This window comes from Ischnura elegans, chromosome 3, assembly GCF_921293095.1.
Source record: "Ischnura elegans chromosome 3, ioIscEleg1.1, whole genome shotgun sequence".
NCBI classification, from domain to species: domain Eukaryota; kingdom Metazoa; phylum Arthropoda; class Insecta; order Odonata; family Coenagrionidae; genus Ischnura; species Ischnura elegans.
In genome coordinates this window covers 57,261,663-57,275,659 of record NC_060248.1, presented here as the reverse complement: position 1 = coordinate 57,275,659, position 13,997 = coordinate 57,261,663, and the positions used below count along the sequence as shown (strand labels likewise).

Genomic DNA, 13,997 nt, shown 5'->3' with positions numbered 1-13,997 from the left:
GGCAGGGGTAACATCAAGAGTTGTTATATGAACGGGTAGATGGAAGGAAAATACTCGTTCCGTATTCTAGACTTCGCAGATAGCCGCTTAAAATAGGCAAAAATGGAAAGCATGGCTATTTTTATAAACTTATCCTCACATATATAATTTTAATGAACTTAAAAATAAAGCTGTTAATATTGATTCCACTCCAGCCAAAAACAATCCTTTTAAATCAATGTTAAACATTTCTAATAATTTCTATAATCAAACACAAATTATAAGCGTACAAACGAATGAAAATTTATACGCGTTTGCTGTATCCCTAAAGAACAACTGCTTCAAATATGAATGAATTAATGAGGTTAGGCTTTAAAAACTTTTCAGCCTAACCTGGTGCCTAGCCGAGAAGTTTTATTCGTTACCGCAGGTGCTAAAATGGATAAGAAATGGAATATATGCCGTATCCCATTTGTCAAGTTATTATTAGAGATGGGTCGAATAGCAGATTTCTCGAATTCGAATATCGAATTCGAATATTAAATCATTGCTCGAATACTCGAATACCTCGAATTTCGAATACCTTGAACACTAAATGATGAATGCTGGAATGTTTGACTCGGTTGCCTATGCAGCAGGCAACACAAGATTTTGGGGAGTAATTTTGATTTCCTTTAAATGATTCGAACAGGAATTTAGCTGATTAATGAATATTTTAATTTTATGGAAACAATTTGGCATATAATTAATTCAACTAACATCGCTTTACCCCCACTCCTGCTGCCAAGTGCTAGCTGACAATCTGAGGCATTTTGCAAAATACAAGCTCTTTTCCACCGGATTTTCTTCAATTATTTTCAGTCCATCTTTGGGAGTTCTCACGAGATAAGAAGATGAATTGGAATTGCTATCCGGGAGAAACCAAATATTCTGAGAAAATATCCCTTTGTCTGACACTGTAACAATAAAGATTTATAGCACCACTCATAAATTGTAACTTGATATATGTTTTCGGAAAAAAATACCGCATCAACTTCCGAGAAGCTCTGCTGATCATATCGAGTTTCGCCAGAATGCTAAGTCTCCGTCGTATTTGACATTTATTTCTTTGCGTTAAATGCTTAAATAAACTCAGAAATACATCGTGTTTGGTCTTAATCTTTTTGAAATTACGCGCACATTACTAATATTTCAATTCAATAAAGGTGTAACATCAATTGACGAAAGTCATTCTTAGACACCTTTTGTGCTAAGAGATGACTCATGCAGCGGTTGACCTCCACAGAAATGGGGAACTTCGAAGCTGGTAGGGAAAAAAAAGGTCAGTGGGGGAGAAAAGGGAGGGCCCGAAACACGTTTCTATTGTTCTCGTGTAACTTGGTATTTTTTCGAAGCTAAGGTCTTCATAATATGATCCCTGCGCGAGCTGTAACCTTTTTTTTATTTCGAAGAAGAGGAAAGCCTCATGGGGGAGCTAGTGCTGAATGGAGAGGGATACCGGATCTTGGGAAATGCGCTAATGTAAGTATCCCACGGTACTCACACAGCAGTTGACTTCCAGAAATGGGGAACTTTGAAGCAGGTAGCCAGAAAAAGGTCAGTGGGTGAGAAAAGGGGGGAGGGCGTGAAACACTTTTTTTGTTGTTCTCGTAACTCGATATTTTTTTCGAAGCAGGGGTCTTCGTAATGCGATCCCTGCGCGAGCTGGGACCTTTTGTTTGATTTCGGAGAAGAGGAAAGCGTCAGAGTGGGTGAGGCGAGTGCTAAATGGAGGGGGATAGCGGATCGTGGGAAATGCCCTAAGGTTGCTATCTGTTGCTATCCCACGGCACTGATTGTGAGGTTCTCCTGGTGGGGGGAATCGGGGATTTTCGGATTTTTTCACCCGACCATTTTCGGTTCCCCTCGACGAACTCTTTTCACCGCTAAAATCCACGAATTTGATGTAATTCGTCAACTTGAGTAAAACGGCGCTGCGAGCACTAAATGACTACAGTTTTCTACATTTTTCCGAGTCAACTACCAACGACGTGTGTGCGACAGTGTATGACGCGAAATTCAAAGTATTCGAGGTATTCGAGGCGGTACTTTTCGCATAACTATTCGAAACCTCGAATATCGAATACTTTCTAGAATTCGAGGTATTCAAGTATTCGCGGATACTATTCGCACATCTCTAGTTATTATCGATCGGAAAGAAATAATATTTCAACCCAATAACGCATATATAATGTTCAGCTGAAAATATGGAAGTCAATACCAATCACCCGTGAATATTTCTTTATAGTCCCTACTATTTCATAGTTCAGTGACGGAGTCAGACTGAAACGTAATTGGGCCGGCAGTCGTCACGACTGTCTGTCGCCACTCCTCGCTACTGCGTAGATATTAGAAACTACTTTCTGGCTTTAGCGCCCTTAATTGATGCTAGCCTTCTAATGTCAGCTAGTTCTGATTATTGCATTCTAATAAAAAATAATGTCTAACTTTTACGTTACTTAGGTTTTCTAAAGATCGCCATTTACATAGGAAATATTCGCTGGCTTGTATTTTACGACTTTTTATGCCATAAAATGTATGAAATATGTTATATTTTGAGAGCGCTGTCACAAATGATGGCCATAATCAATTTAAAATGTTGCTGGGGACAATAGAAGTTATAAAAAAGAAAAGTGAAATATTTTTCGCGATGGATAAAATTCTCGCGATTTTCGACCCGACCCGATTTTGACCCGAGATTTGAAACGGCCCGACCCGAAGGTCGGGTCAGGACGATGAATTGACCCGACCCGAAAATATCGGGGCCCCGTCGACCCCTACTTCAGATTAACTCCTTCGTACCTTTTATCTTCACAAGATGATAAGCGAACAAATGTTCAAGGGGGCATACAACTTAACCAACACATCAATGAAATTTTTTTTTTCATTTATATAATAGAAGAGATTCAACTCACCTTTGAAAAAATCTCCTTTGTAGTCAGATGGTGGAGGAACTAAAGGAGGTTCATAACCCATTATTGTCTTCATTGTAGCTTCCAGAGCAGCTCTTCCATACTTGTTATCGATATTGAAGCGAGATAAGTCTCTTGTTTCAGTTGCACGTCTATCTCCATGTGTAAGGGCACCCTACTCAGGAGATTGAAGCAATTGTTAGAAGGAAGCATAAATTGATAAATCAATAATGAGACAATTAATGAGAAATACACACCAAGCTTTCCAGTCTCTTGGCAACGATTGAAGCAAACCTCCTCTCACCAGCTAAGTCAGATATTAAAAAGATATATTCCGGAGCATTTACTTGGTTACTCCTGTGAGTTCGTCCTGAGATTTAAAAAATTGACCATTATTAATAGTTATTACAACTAACAATTAACTGCTTATCCAAACATGCATCCAAAAATTTATGCATGATATGAATGCACTCAAAAATACATAAATTCATAAATTGATATTAAGAATGGGAAGTTCTTTCATTTAACGAGAGAAAAAATATTAGCATAATAAAATCATATATTGTATCATCTTCATTCTAATACACTTACAAAACAACCATTTAATGAGTGGTACATTGGAACACCTTTATTCTGACATAGTCAGGGCCCTACTGTTTTTGCCAAACAACAGGGCAAGTATGGTGCTAAATAAATTATTTGTAATGACTACTGTGTTTTTAATTACGAAAATGAATTCCATACTAAACACAAATTTAAAACACTTTGTGAAAAATCTCTACATAATCCGTAATTAATTCAACATTCCAATCATAATCAGTAACCACCAAATAGAGTAATGAAATGCAGTGTCTAAAAAAGTAATGGTTAAGTTCATGCAAATAACTTGCTATACATGTTCCAGTAAAACATTACCGGGAGACGATAGATATTTTATGTTTACGATGAATATGACATTAGAATTTCCCAATCCTTGCATGCTAAAGCAATTAGCGGTTTGAAAACTTGGATCATTCAATACAATGCTGAGCAACAAAACATGATATCCTTTAAGAATACACACTTGCTACACTAGAATTGTTGGAGTGAGATGGTGGAGGGAATCCAAATTTAGTACGTAAATGATTACATTACAGGGAAAAAAATTTCAACCAATTACAGGTAAGACGAGGCATATTGTATTTTATATGGTTATTCAATGCTATCGGAGAGAATTTAGAGAGGTTTTGATGAGCGGGTATAATTGTAATAGTAGACTGGTGGCATAAAAATTCCATTTATTCCCAATTCTTGATGGTAGTATAGTCATAAAAATTCCATGCTGATGGGCAATGAAGTTTCATCAGGGAAAAAGATTGGGTTTTGCACAGGAAATCTTTAGCTCTGGTATATGAAATTCTCAAACAATCTCTAGTGCATAACGTCACACACAAAAATGGAGTGTGAAATTAAAATGTTTTTTATGGACAATCCAAATTTCTTGGGAAAATGGTAAGATTTTTGTCCTAAAATCTTTGATTCAACTTCTAAAATTCTTACACTACCTTCAGCATCAGACTTTACTCTAAAGCACCCAAGAATAAATATAAAATTTTCCCTTCATTGTTACAAAAAATTACTATTATGCTTATTCTGATGAAAAATTGTAAGCTCTAGATACGTACTACACAAGCTCAGCCACAAAAAGGGGGTAAACAATGAAAAACTCGACTCAAGCCACTTATCACAGACAGAGACTAGTTTTGATATCAACAAAAATTTCCAAGCATCTAAATATGTACTGAATAGCATTCAAGAGAATATAGACCCAGGGATATCGCTCTAATATCACCTAAGGAACAACAAAGATGCTATGCCAAATGCAGTGATCCACAATTTTTCCTCTATACAGTGAGTCCTCGTTCTACGTCACCCCGTTTAACGTCATTTCGCGATAACGTCACGAAAATTTTACGACCGTGATTCTTTTATCGTCCCTTCGCTTCGCGATAGCGTCACGTATTTTAAATTTCGCGTGAGAAAAAAGGCGAAGTGGCAGGCGTTACAGGTTGTTTGTTTCGTGGGCGGTAATACGGTCAGTTTATTCAAAGTGTAAAACAGTGTGTATATTGTTAATTGCGATTACGGTTTTGGCAAATTTTAGCATCAGAGACATTTCCACGACAATGTCCAAGAGAACAATGTTCACAATAATTTTGGTTCCTGTTACTGCGACGATGTTTCAGCGATGATGATGCCCAGGTGACGCCCGCCCGCCTCAATTCGCAATCTCTTCGATTTCATAATCCCAGTTTGCCCGCCCTCACTCATTTCCGCCATTTTGATTTCGCTCCTGACCGGCCCGAAAAGAAATTCTCGTAGCGAGGGTGGGGCCTATGGACCGGAGCACCGGATCCCCGGTCTGTAGCGTCTGGTAGCATTCATTGGACCGCACTATAGCGAAGCCGAAAAGCAAATGCGGGAAGATACAAAAATGGAGAAGGATTTACGTCACTGCTGCTATTGTCGTCGATGAAGACAGGAACTCGTATTTATGCCATAGTTTGGCATTCCCATCGTAAAAAATGCCCCAGATATGTTACGCCAAAATTTTTTCGCATTAGAATTGTGAGGTCTAGGAACCGATATTCAATTTTTACATTGTTTTTATGGGATATTATGCTTCGATTAACGTCATTTCATTTTTCAGGAACGGTAGGTGACGTTAAACGAGGACTCACTGTACCTATATTTTAAAATGAGATTCCTTTTTCTTGAGGTTCTATTCTATTTTAGAGCATTTTACAATTTGGTTTCCAAATAGTTACGGATTCATCCCGCCTCCCCTTTATTAACATATAGAAGCATATGCATACATGCACTTGAACGCTGATATTATGTTTCTGATTCAGCTTAATGCCGATGTTCAGTGCTACCATCTGCATGACCATTCATCAAAAGTTTGAGAGCAATTGAAGAGCTCGTATTATGGAATTATAAGCACAAATTGACAGATGTACATGACCAAATTTAAAGATTTTATTAATAATTGCTGATATTTGACATGACTAAGGTCGAACATACAATGATGATTGAAAATGCTAAGTTTAGCATGTCGTAGAGAATGAAGTAAAAATGTACTCGCCAGTACAAGTAACTGAAAGCGGCTTCCGTAAACAAAACATAAAACTAAAGGTGTATTGCTTAAAATTCTTCTAATTCTTGTTCTTGAATGTGTGAATTTATATTTAAAGTGGGATTAAAAATGCAAAGACTAGGAAATAAATGGCAATACAAGGGGCATATGAAAAGTAAGGTCTCCAAAATTTGTTTTTGCAGTTGATGAGAATTTTTGCCAATGCACATTACATGGTTAGAAACCTTGAACATTCGGCTATCTTTCGACGTGGTTGCCCTTGCCCTCAATGACTTTCTGCAGCTGTGAGATGAACTTTTGTACTCCCTCCTCAAACTAGCATCCCGTATGTACAGCTTGAACATTGTCGTCGTTCGCAAATTTTCGCCCTCCCAAATCTTTCTTTGGGTCCAGAAAGAGATGATATTCACAGGGTGCTTATGCATGCATAATCTTTGATCTTTCCAAGCATCTAAATATGTACTGAATAGCATTCACTATATCTGGACTGTAAGGTGAATTTCAATTGGAGCAACCTTCGTTGCGTGCAAAAACTTAATGACAAACCCTAGTTCAAACTTGGCGGGAGCACCAATCCGGACGCCCATCACAAATGAGTGTTACGCCAATAAATATCTCGCTAATGAGAAACTCTTTATGTGGCAGCAAGGGGGAAGAACCAATAAACACAACAGGGAGGATAGATTTAGCATAGTATTACATGCTGCAACGCACAGGCTTTGGACACCTTGCTTTTCATATGCCCCTCATATTTCTTTGCAAACTATTCTCTGAAGTCAATCTTGGTAATAAAGCAGGATAAAGAAAGACACATTTAAGACTGATCAGGCGTAAATACGGAATAATAAATAAATACAGAATGAAATAAGAGATAATATAACTATTAAATAAGATGTAGGCCACCATCAAAATTTTCCGTCCAGATTGAAAAAAGTCTAAATGGTTGGTATATTTACCGAACTGCTGAATTGCTCTATCAGCACTCCAAGGAAGCTCGAGAGTTATGTGCACACGACGACGCTGATTTCTGGCTCTTCTGTCACTTTGCAATGATATACCACTACTGGCAGCTTCAGAGATTATAGCAACATCCTTCTCTCCATCCATAAACCTTTGTTTTTCTGGAATTCACAGACTTCGTATGAGCATTTTATGAGATGCACATAAGAATAATTCACACAATAAAGGCATATTATGAGGTGTACAGAATACACACATTATTGAAATTAACACAGAAACTTGATCACATAACTATTCTGAAGCAAAATAATGTAACAAGAATATGAATACAGCAGGGACTTCTGTATTTCAAATAGTATTTCATGCCAAAATACGTTAATACTTCCATTACCATGTCATTTATAACTACATTGGGGAATCTGAGTTGAAATCATCAGCATTAAGGCTTGAAAATGTGATAAATTAATGTATGAGTTGAGTGTGAATAATTTTGGTGGATTGGAATGGAACATGTGCAAATGCAAGAAGCAAATCAGAACAGGTTCGCATTCACAGAAGTTGAGTGGTTACAGGTTGAATTTTCACATTTATTCAGCATCCCCACATTTACTAATAACTTAACCAGGCCATAACGGTGACCATGGTGCCACACTAAATAAATAAAAAAAATTTGGAAATAAAATTTACTTAAACTAACATATTAAGTGACTTGTCTCCAATAACTTGCTGGTAACCAATTACATATATAATAAAATGAAACTATAAAATAGCAGAGGATATCATTAAAACTGATGTGAACTCAGTTTGATTACATAATGGTTACACATCTGATAAGAGGAGACATATAATTATCCTGAATATTCTAGGAAAGGGGATTTGTCCCAAATTTATCGATCTAGTTATACTTTGCTGTAGTTGGCAAGCATCATGTTGATAACCTAGTTTCAATATAATTACACAGTTACTTCTACAGTTAACAGAGATTTGTAAATCAATGCATTTACGCAGGGGTGACTACTGTCCAGCATAATCACCTCGTAGATATGATAAACAACAGTCATTATTTTAGTATTTGTATGCATAAATTTGCAACTAATGAGTGCCATGCAATGAAACAATTACCTCTCTGGATATGGACCCCACACTTTAAAAGCTGAACATAATTTAAGCATCTCAAGTGGCTAATTGTTGGCAAACGTGACTAAATCTCCTCATTAACTAATTCAGTGACAAAGTGTGACGTTCAAGCTTAGTCATCTGGTGCAGGTACAGTAGCCTGTTTCCTAGGTCTCATATTAAGTTGACCTAATTCACCAAAACTTTGTTCAACACGCAATGGATTGTTGAATTTCAGAATCATCACCAATGTGGATAATTACTCCACTACCTTTGCTGAATACTTGAAACCAAAATTTTCCAGTCTTTCAGCAAGTTGGAAGACATATAGCAAAAATGAATGCCATGATGTTACAGTGAGAGGACAAACATTTTCCATGAAATAACGAGGTAGTTTACCAGTCAGATTGAGGGTCTCCAGGGGAACATCAACTTCAGATCGAGATTCGTATTGGATCTGCCCATCCTCAGTCTGAACCACGCGACCCTTTCTTCCTGTCATTTCGGCCACATTCTCTGGTCCTCCCAGTTCGTCAATGAGCTGATCCAACGTGTTGGGCGGCAAGCGGTCACCTAGGTCCTCCACTTTAGAAAGGAGCTCTTCCTTCATTCGACATGCACGCTCGATTGCATCTCTCGGCGGAGGACCAGAGCTCGCATCATTTCCACCCATCAGTCCAGGTATGCCCGCACCTCCTCCATCACCATTTCGCTTCCCTTTACTCATTTTACCCTTCTTAGCCAATAATGTGCTAATTTTGTCCTGCGTCGACAATCGTTTCGTCGATTTCCTCTCCTTCTTCTTTCCTCCTTTCTTCTTGCGCCCCACCCAAGGATCTGGAAAATATTTCAAACATTCTAAATGTAAGTACAGTAAGACCTCCCACATACAGACAATAATGAATGGTGCCAAGGGGACCACAGCTTAACATCCCATTTGCCCAACTGAGTGTTGCACTGGAAAAGCCCTTCACACAACACATAAGCAGGGATAGGGTCATCTATGATAAGTTTCTGCCACTACCAGGACTAGAAGCCCTACTGCAGGCTGTAAAGCCTTTGTGATGCATTGGTAAAAATTTAATGGGGTTAATTTGGACAATTTTCCTTGGGTATGTAATTCCTCCAATCTTGGTAGGTGTAGAGGCGATAAGCTGAATTGCCTGAAAACGGCTGTTAATGAACCAACTGTTTTTGATAATTGGCTGCTCTGCAAACACTTAGTATTACCATTCCGAACTTTCTCCAGTGTAATAGCCCTGCGGCTTAGTGCCAGAAATGCTAACAATTAGACAAAGACATTCAACCATGGGAAACATTATTCAAGAAGACAAATTTATGTTTCTCTTTAGGTGACACATCATCTGTGGTGTTGCTTGTAAATAAGATTATTAGGCTTCATCTTCTTGCCTCCAAATGAGTAATTCCAACCTGGTAACATATCAGAGGATAACATTACATGGAATCATATCATGACATATCACGCTCCCTTGCCGTAAAACCTCACGTATGAAACTTCCTCACTGATGAAACTTTTTTTGGTTCTCTGCTGAAAGTTTCACAAGTGAGTTTCTACTGTATTTCCAACCTCGATTATGAAAATTTTAATTCATACTAGATTCTAAAATATACTTCACCGGTCTGATTGCATGAAGTACCTCACTGATACGAATTGTCAGAGAACTGTCTATGAAAAGATTGCGGCAGGCAGGATTTTGTTTCAATGAACCAGCAAATTGTATACTCAGTAAAGAGGTGCTCATTAAGAAGAGTAAGTTTTCAATAATTAGCTATACTGGGTTACATGCAATCCTCACGTTGCCGACCAGCTGGTGAATAAATTAAATATGATTTAGCACCTCCTGGCTTAAAAAGATAAAAAAAAATGGATAAAATTTACGATTTATGATAAGAAAAAAAAAGAACCACTCACCTGCATCGGAGTCACTGTCGTCATAAAATGGATTGAAGTCATCACTTGCTTGACTGTCATCAGTATGTTCTTCAGACTCATCAGAATCCGATGCTGTTAATTTAAACTCTGAACCCGAACTATTTCTCTCTCTCTCTGAGTCCGACTCATCAGATGAGGAGTATTTCATTCTTTTGGCTCTTTGGGCAGCTCTTCTAACTGTAATACAAATAAATAATTGAATATGTAATTTTATTGTCAATTTATAAAAAATTCAAAAATAAATTAAGGTCTCACACTAGTATGCCATTCTAAAACAATGGCCAAGAAAAATACAATTTCTTTGCTCACATTCTCCTGACTACGCAAACAATTCAAATTCAGCCATAGTTAACTAAATGGAAAGAAGGGAACTAAGTAATAAGAATACAGGCATCCCCCAAGTTACGTAAGAGATGCCTTCCAGCAGACTCTGCATAAGTCGAACCTTTGCGTTAGTGCTTGAGTAATTGCGATCGGCACGGTGAAATTCTCAGCGGAGAAATGCACTGTAAATTTTCGGTGAAGTTTCATTCAATTCACTGCGATATTCATGAACTCTACCGCGTATTCTTACGTTATTAGATACAAAATCGATAAACATTAATATAGTCTGAGAGTTGCATTTCGAGCATTGCCAATCAAAATGCATAATATTATTCCCAGAGTTGACCGATCGCGTTGATTCGGGAAAATACGGTATCTCAACGCTACATTACTAAACTGAATACTTAAATTGATTCATTATGCTATACTGCGATCTAAGGGCCCAAAGAATGCATCGTCTACCTAACTATAATCATTATATCTTCTGCCTTTTATATATTACGTTGATCGATGAATCTGGTGGTTTCACTGTCACAGTTAATACACGTAGGATGAGTGTCTAGGATTACGAGCAAATAACACACAAAAAAATACCAGTAAATTACTATATTCTTAGATACATTCACACGCACATAAACTCAATTTTTCATGCACGGAAACGTACTTTCATTCTCTCATATCTCAATAAAATAACGTGAAAATATCATCATTTGAATATTTACTTCGCTAGAAACATCAAAGAGTATTTCCAATGCATGACGCTAATTAAAAGTGAGCTTTTATTCTGCCAACTCCGTTGTGGCATTTTTTAGTGTCCCCCCCCCCCCCCCCCCCCCAAAAAAATTTCTGGTACCCCACCCCAGAAATTCCTCGAACTTCCTCCGAACTTATCCGCAGAACTTTTCCCGCTAAGGATTTTTCGCGCTAAGGTTTTTCGCGCAAAATCCTGTCTCGCAAAATCCTGTCTCTGGAAAATCCTGTCTCTGAAAACCCTGCCTCTGGAAACCCTGCCTCTGAAACAGCCTCCGAAACAGCCTCCGAACCAGCCCCGAACCAGCCTACCTGCAATGCAAGACTTATATAGGACTACTGCGGAGAAATACTTCTCCTTGGCAAGCAAGGGGAAATCGGTGCTAAGGCCTTAGTATTGCACTTGGAGTGAGAAGTTTTACCATTGTCCTATCACAACTCTCTCTCCCTCCAACACCTCACCCCAGTATCTCCTTCCCCTCCATGTGTTCCAATGAACTATCCCTCTGATTCCTCTGATGTCTCCAACCCAGAAGTTGAGGGGAAAATTCTGGGTGCAGTGCGGTTGTCTCAAAACCAGGGGAAGGCTGATTTTGTGGAGCGGCCGTCCTATGCAGAGTGGCGCCGTAGTTGAATTCGCCTGCCTACCCCTCCACTCCCTGGAAGAATCCCTCCCCTCAAAATACTGCTTGTCCTGAAATGGGGAGCCCTCTTTCTGATCGTGACCTGCTGGGAGTCACATGTCTTGTGAGGCATGAGATTTTTAGAGCAATTTTCTGCTGGTATTTAGCTGGTAATGTTTCCTTTGGGATCATGAATTTACTATCATTGTTTTCTGTAATACTTCTGATTTTTTGAATACTCTACTTTTGAATAGATATCGTACGGTAATAACTCGTAAATTGTTTTTGGCTACCTTTTTCTTGTGAGCTGTTTTTCTTGTTTGTGGAGTCTTTCGCTGATCCAGCATGTGACCGACGGTTGGAGTATTTCCCTTGTCTGGACTTACGTGAAAAATCAACCAGATTTTACGACGTAACGTTACATATTGGTAGCAGAGTTGAGGTTCGATTTCCTGTCCTTTCGTCGAGGTCTCCGAGTACTGGACAATGGTGACAATTCTCCACTATTTCTCCACTTTTTGCAGTTTCTGGTTGTTTCTCCTCTTAAAAGTGAGTTATTTTATGTTCCATTAAGTGCTTTTTGGTTCGTGTGGGATTACGTGACTAGTGTTGCCGACTTTTCCTCGTGGTCCTATGCCATTTGACATTAATGTTCGTAATGCTCGTAATGTTCTTGATAATTTGGATAGCAGCTAGTTATTCTCGCACCCCTCTTTTCCTATTGGATTCTTCCAATAATGAGAGATAGTTTTATTTCTCGCTCTTTCTCTCTCTTTTTCTCGTTGTCGTCACTTCACTTTTCAAAATGCCTGGAGGTACTGACAACCCGTACGAAAAAACTTATTTAACCATGGGCGAGGATCGTAAGGCCAGGGGTACGGCTAATGTGTCCGTAGGAAGTGAAGTTTCTAATAATGAACGGGAATCTTCTTTAGAAGTGGTTCCACCTCGCCCAACGCACGAGGAAAGCAGTGATGTTCACGTCTCTCACGAAATGTCTGCTTCTCAGACATTGCCAGTTTCTGAAGGGTTAGTAATTGTCAAACAATTACTCAGTGATTTTCCGCCATTTGAAGTGTCAAACAGTGAGAATTGGTTTAATTTCATGTTAAAAGTTAATGAAATCGTTTCTTTGTCTTTGGTTCCTCTGTCAACGTTATTGTACCTTGTAGTATCTAAACTACCTGCCAGCTCTCGTCATTTTTGGTTGTCTATGTTAAACTTGAATCTCGCATGGTCTCAAATCACAGAAAAAGTTTGGGCTAGAATTGTTAGTGACAGAGAGTTTGATCGCTTGATCACTACGAAAGTTAAGAGATTTCAGTTCCCTCGCGAAACGCCCCACGATTTCGTGTGTTCTGTGCGTAATGCCACTCAGGTGCTGGGTTTGCAGTATTCAGAGTCTTCTATTGTGCGACTCATTATTCAAGGGTTAAATCCTTTAACAAAATCTGCAATTATGTTCTCAAATCAGCCTAACACATTTGTAGAATTGGACTCTGTTATCACGCAGGCTTCTAAACATTTAATGGACTGTGCTGAATATTCCAACACTTTCCATCGTATCTCTAGGAATCCGTCTTCTGTTGCCTCTTCCAGTGCGCCTAGGGAAGTTTCTTTTCCTATTAATTGTTCTTACTGTCATAAACCTGGCCACAAAGTGAACGAGTGTCGCAAAAGACGACGATTTACTCAGCCTGCCGTGAGTTTGATGAGTGTCCGTGACAAGTGTTCGACTCGATTGCCAATATTATCTATTAATCTTCATTCTATGCCATGCCAGGCTCTAATTGACACTGGGTGTTCAGTTTCACTGTGTGATGAAGATTTCTTTGCTTCTCTGAAATGTTGCCGGAGAAAGGTTATTCGTAAGAATGTTGACGTCGATTTAATCACTGTGTCGGGGCAGCCTTTTCATATTAATTCCTCTGTCTCACTCAAGGTTCAAATAGGCAAGTTTTCTTGGAACCACGTGTTTTATCTAGCTAAAATCCCGTTTCCCGTGTTACTGGGTGTGGATTTCATTTGTAATTCAAAGATGATTATTCGTCCGGCGAACGTCAGTTTTGAAATTGCCCCGAATTCTCTTTTTTCTTTTACGGACAATTGCGAAGCGTTTAAATCGGCGCCAGTTAGTAACTCGTCCGAATCACATGTTCTGTCGTCCACTGAAATCACGTTGTGTGATAAGTTGAAGGGCTTAT

At 38.8% G+C, this 13,997-nt stretch overlaps 1 protein-coding gene across 3 annotated transcripts in view; it reads right to left on the bottom strand.

Moving 5' to 3' along the window:
• Window positions 1-13,997, bottom strand: part of LOC124155831 (protein strawberry notch) — a 64,546-nt gene that overhangs the window by 15,501 nt on the left and 35,048 nt on the right. For all 3 annotated transcript variants that reach the window (XR_006864236.1, XR_006864237.1, XM_046529961.1), the window contains exons 14-18: window positions 10,076-10,273; window positions 8,542-8,979; window positions 7,023-7,187; window positions 3,188-3,300; window positions 2,934-3,105 (exon numbers count right to left, since the gene is read on the bottom strand). Coding sequence is in view for 1 of the 3 variants with exons in the window: in XM_046529961.1 (XP_046385917.1) it covers window positions 2,934-3,105; window positions 3,188-3,300; window positions 7,023-7,187; window positions 8,542-8,979; window positions 10,076-10,273 (1,086 nt within the window). In the remaining 2 variants the exon portion in view is untranslated. The remainder of the gene's footprint in view (window positions 1-2,933; window positions 3,106-3,187; window positions 3,301-7,022; window positions 7,188-8,541; window positions 8,980-10,075; window positions 10,274-13,997) is intronic.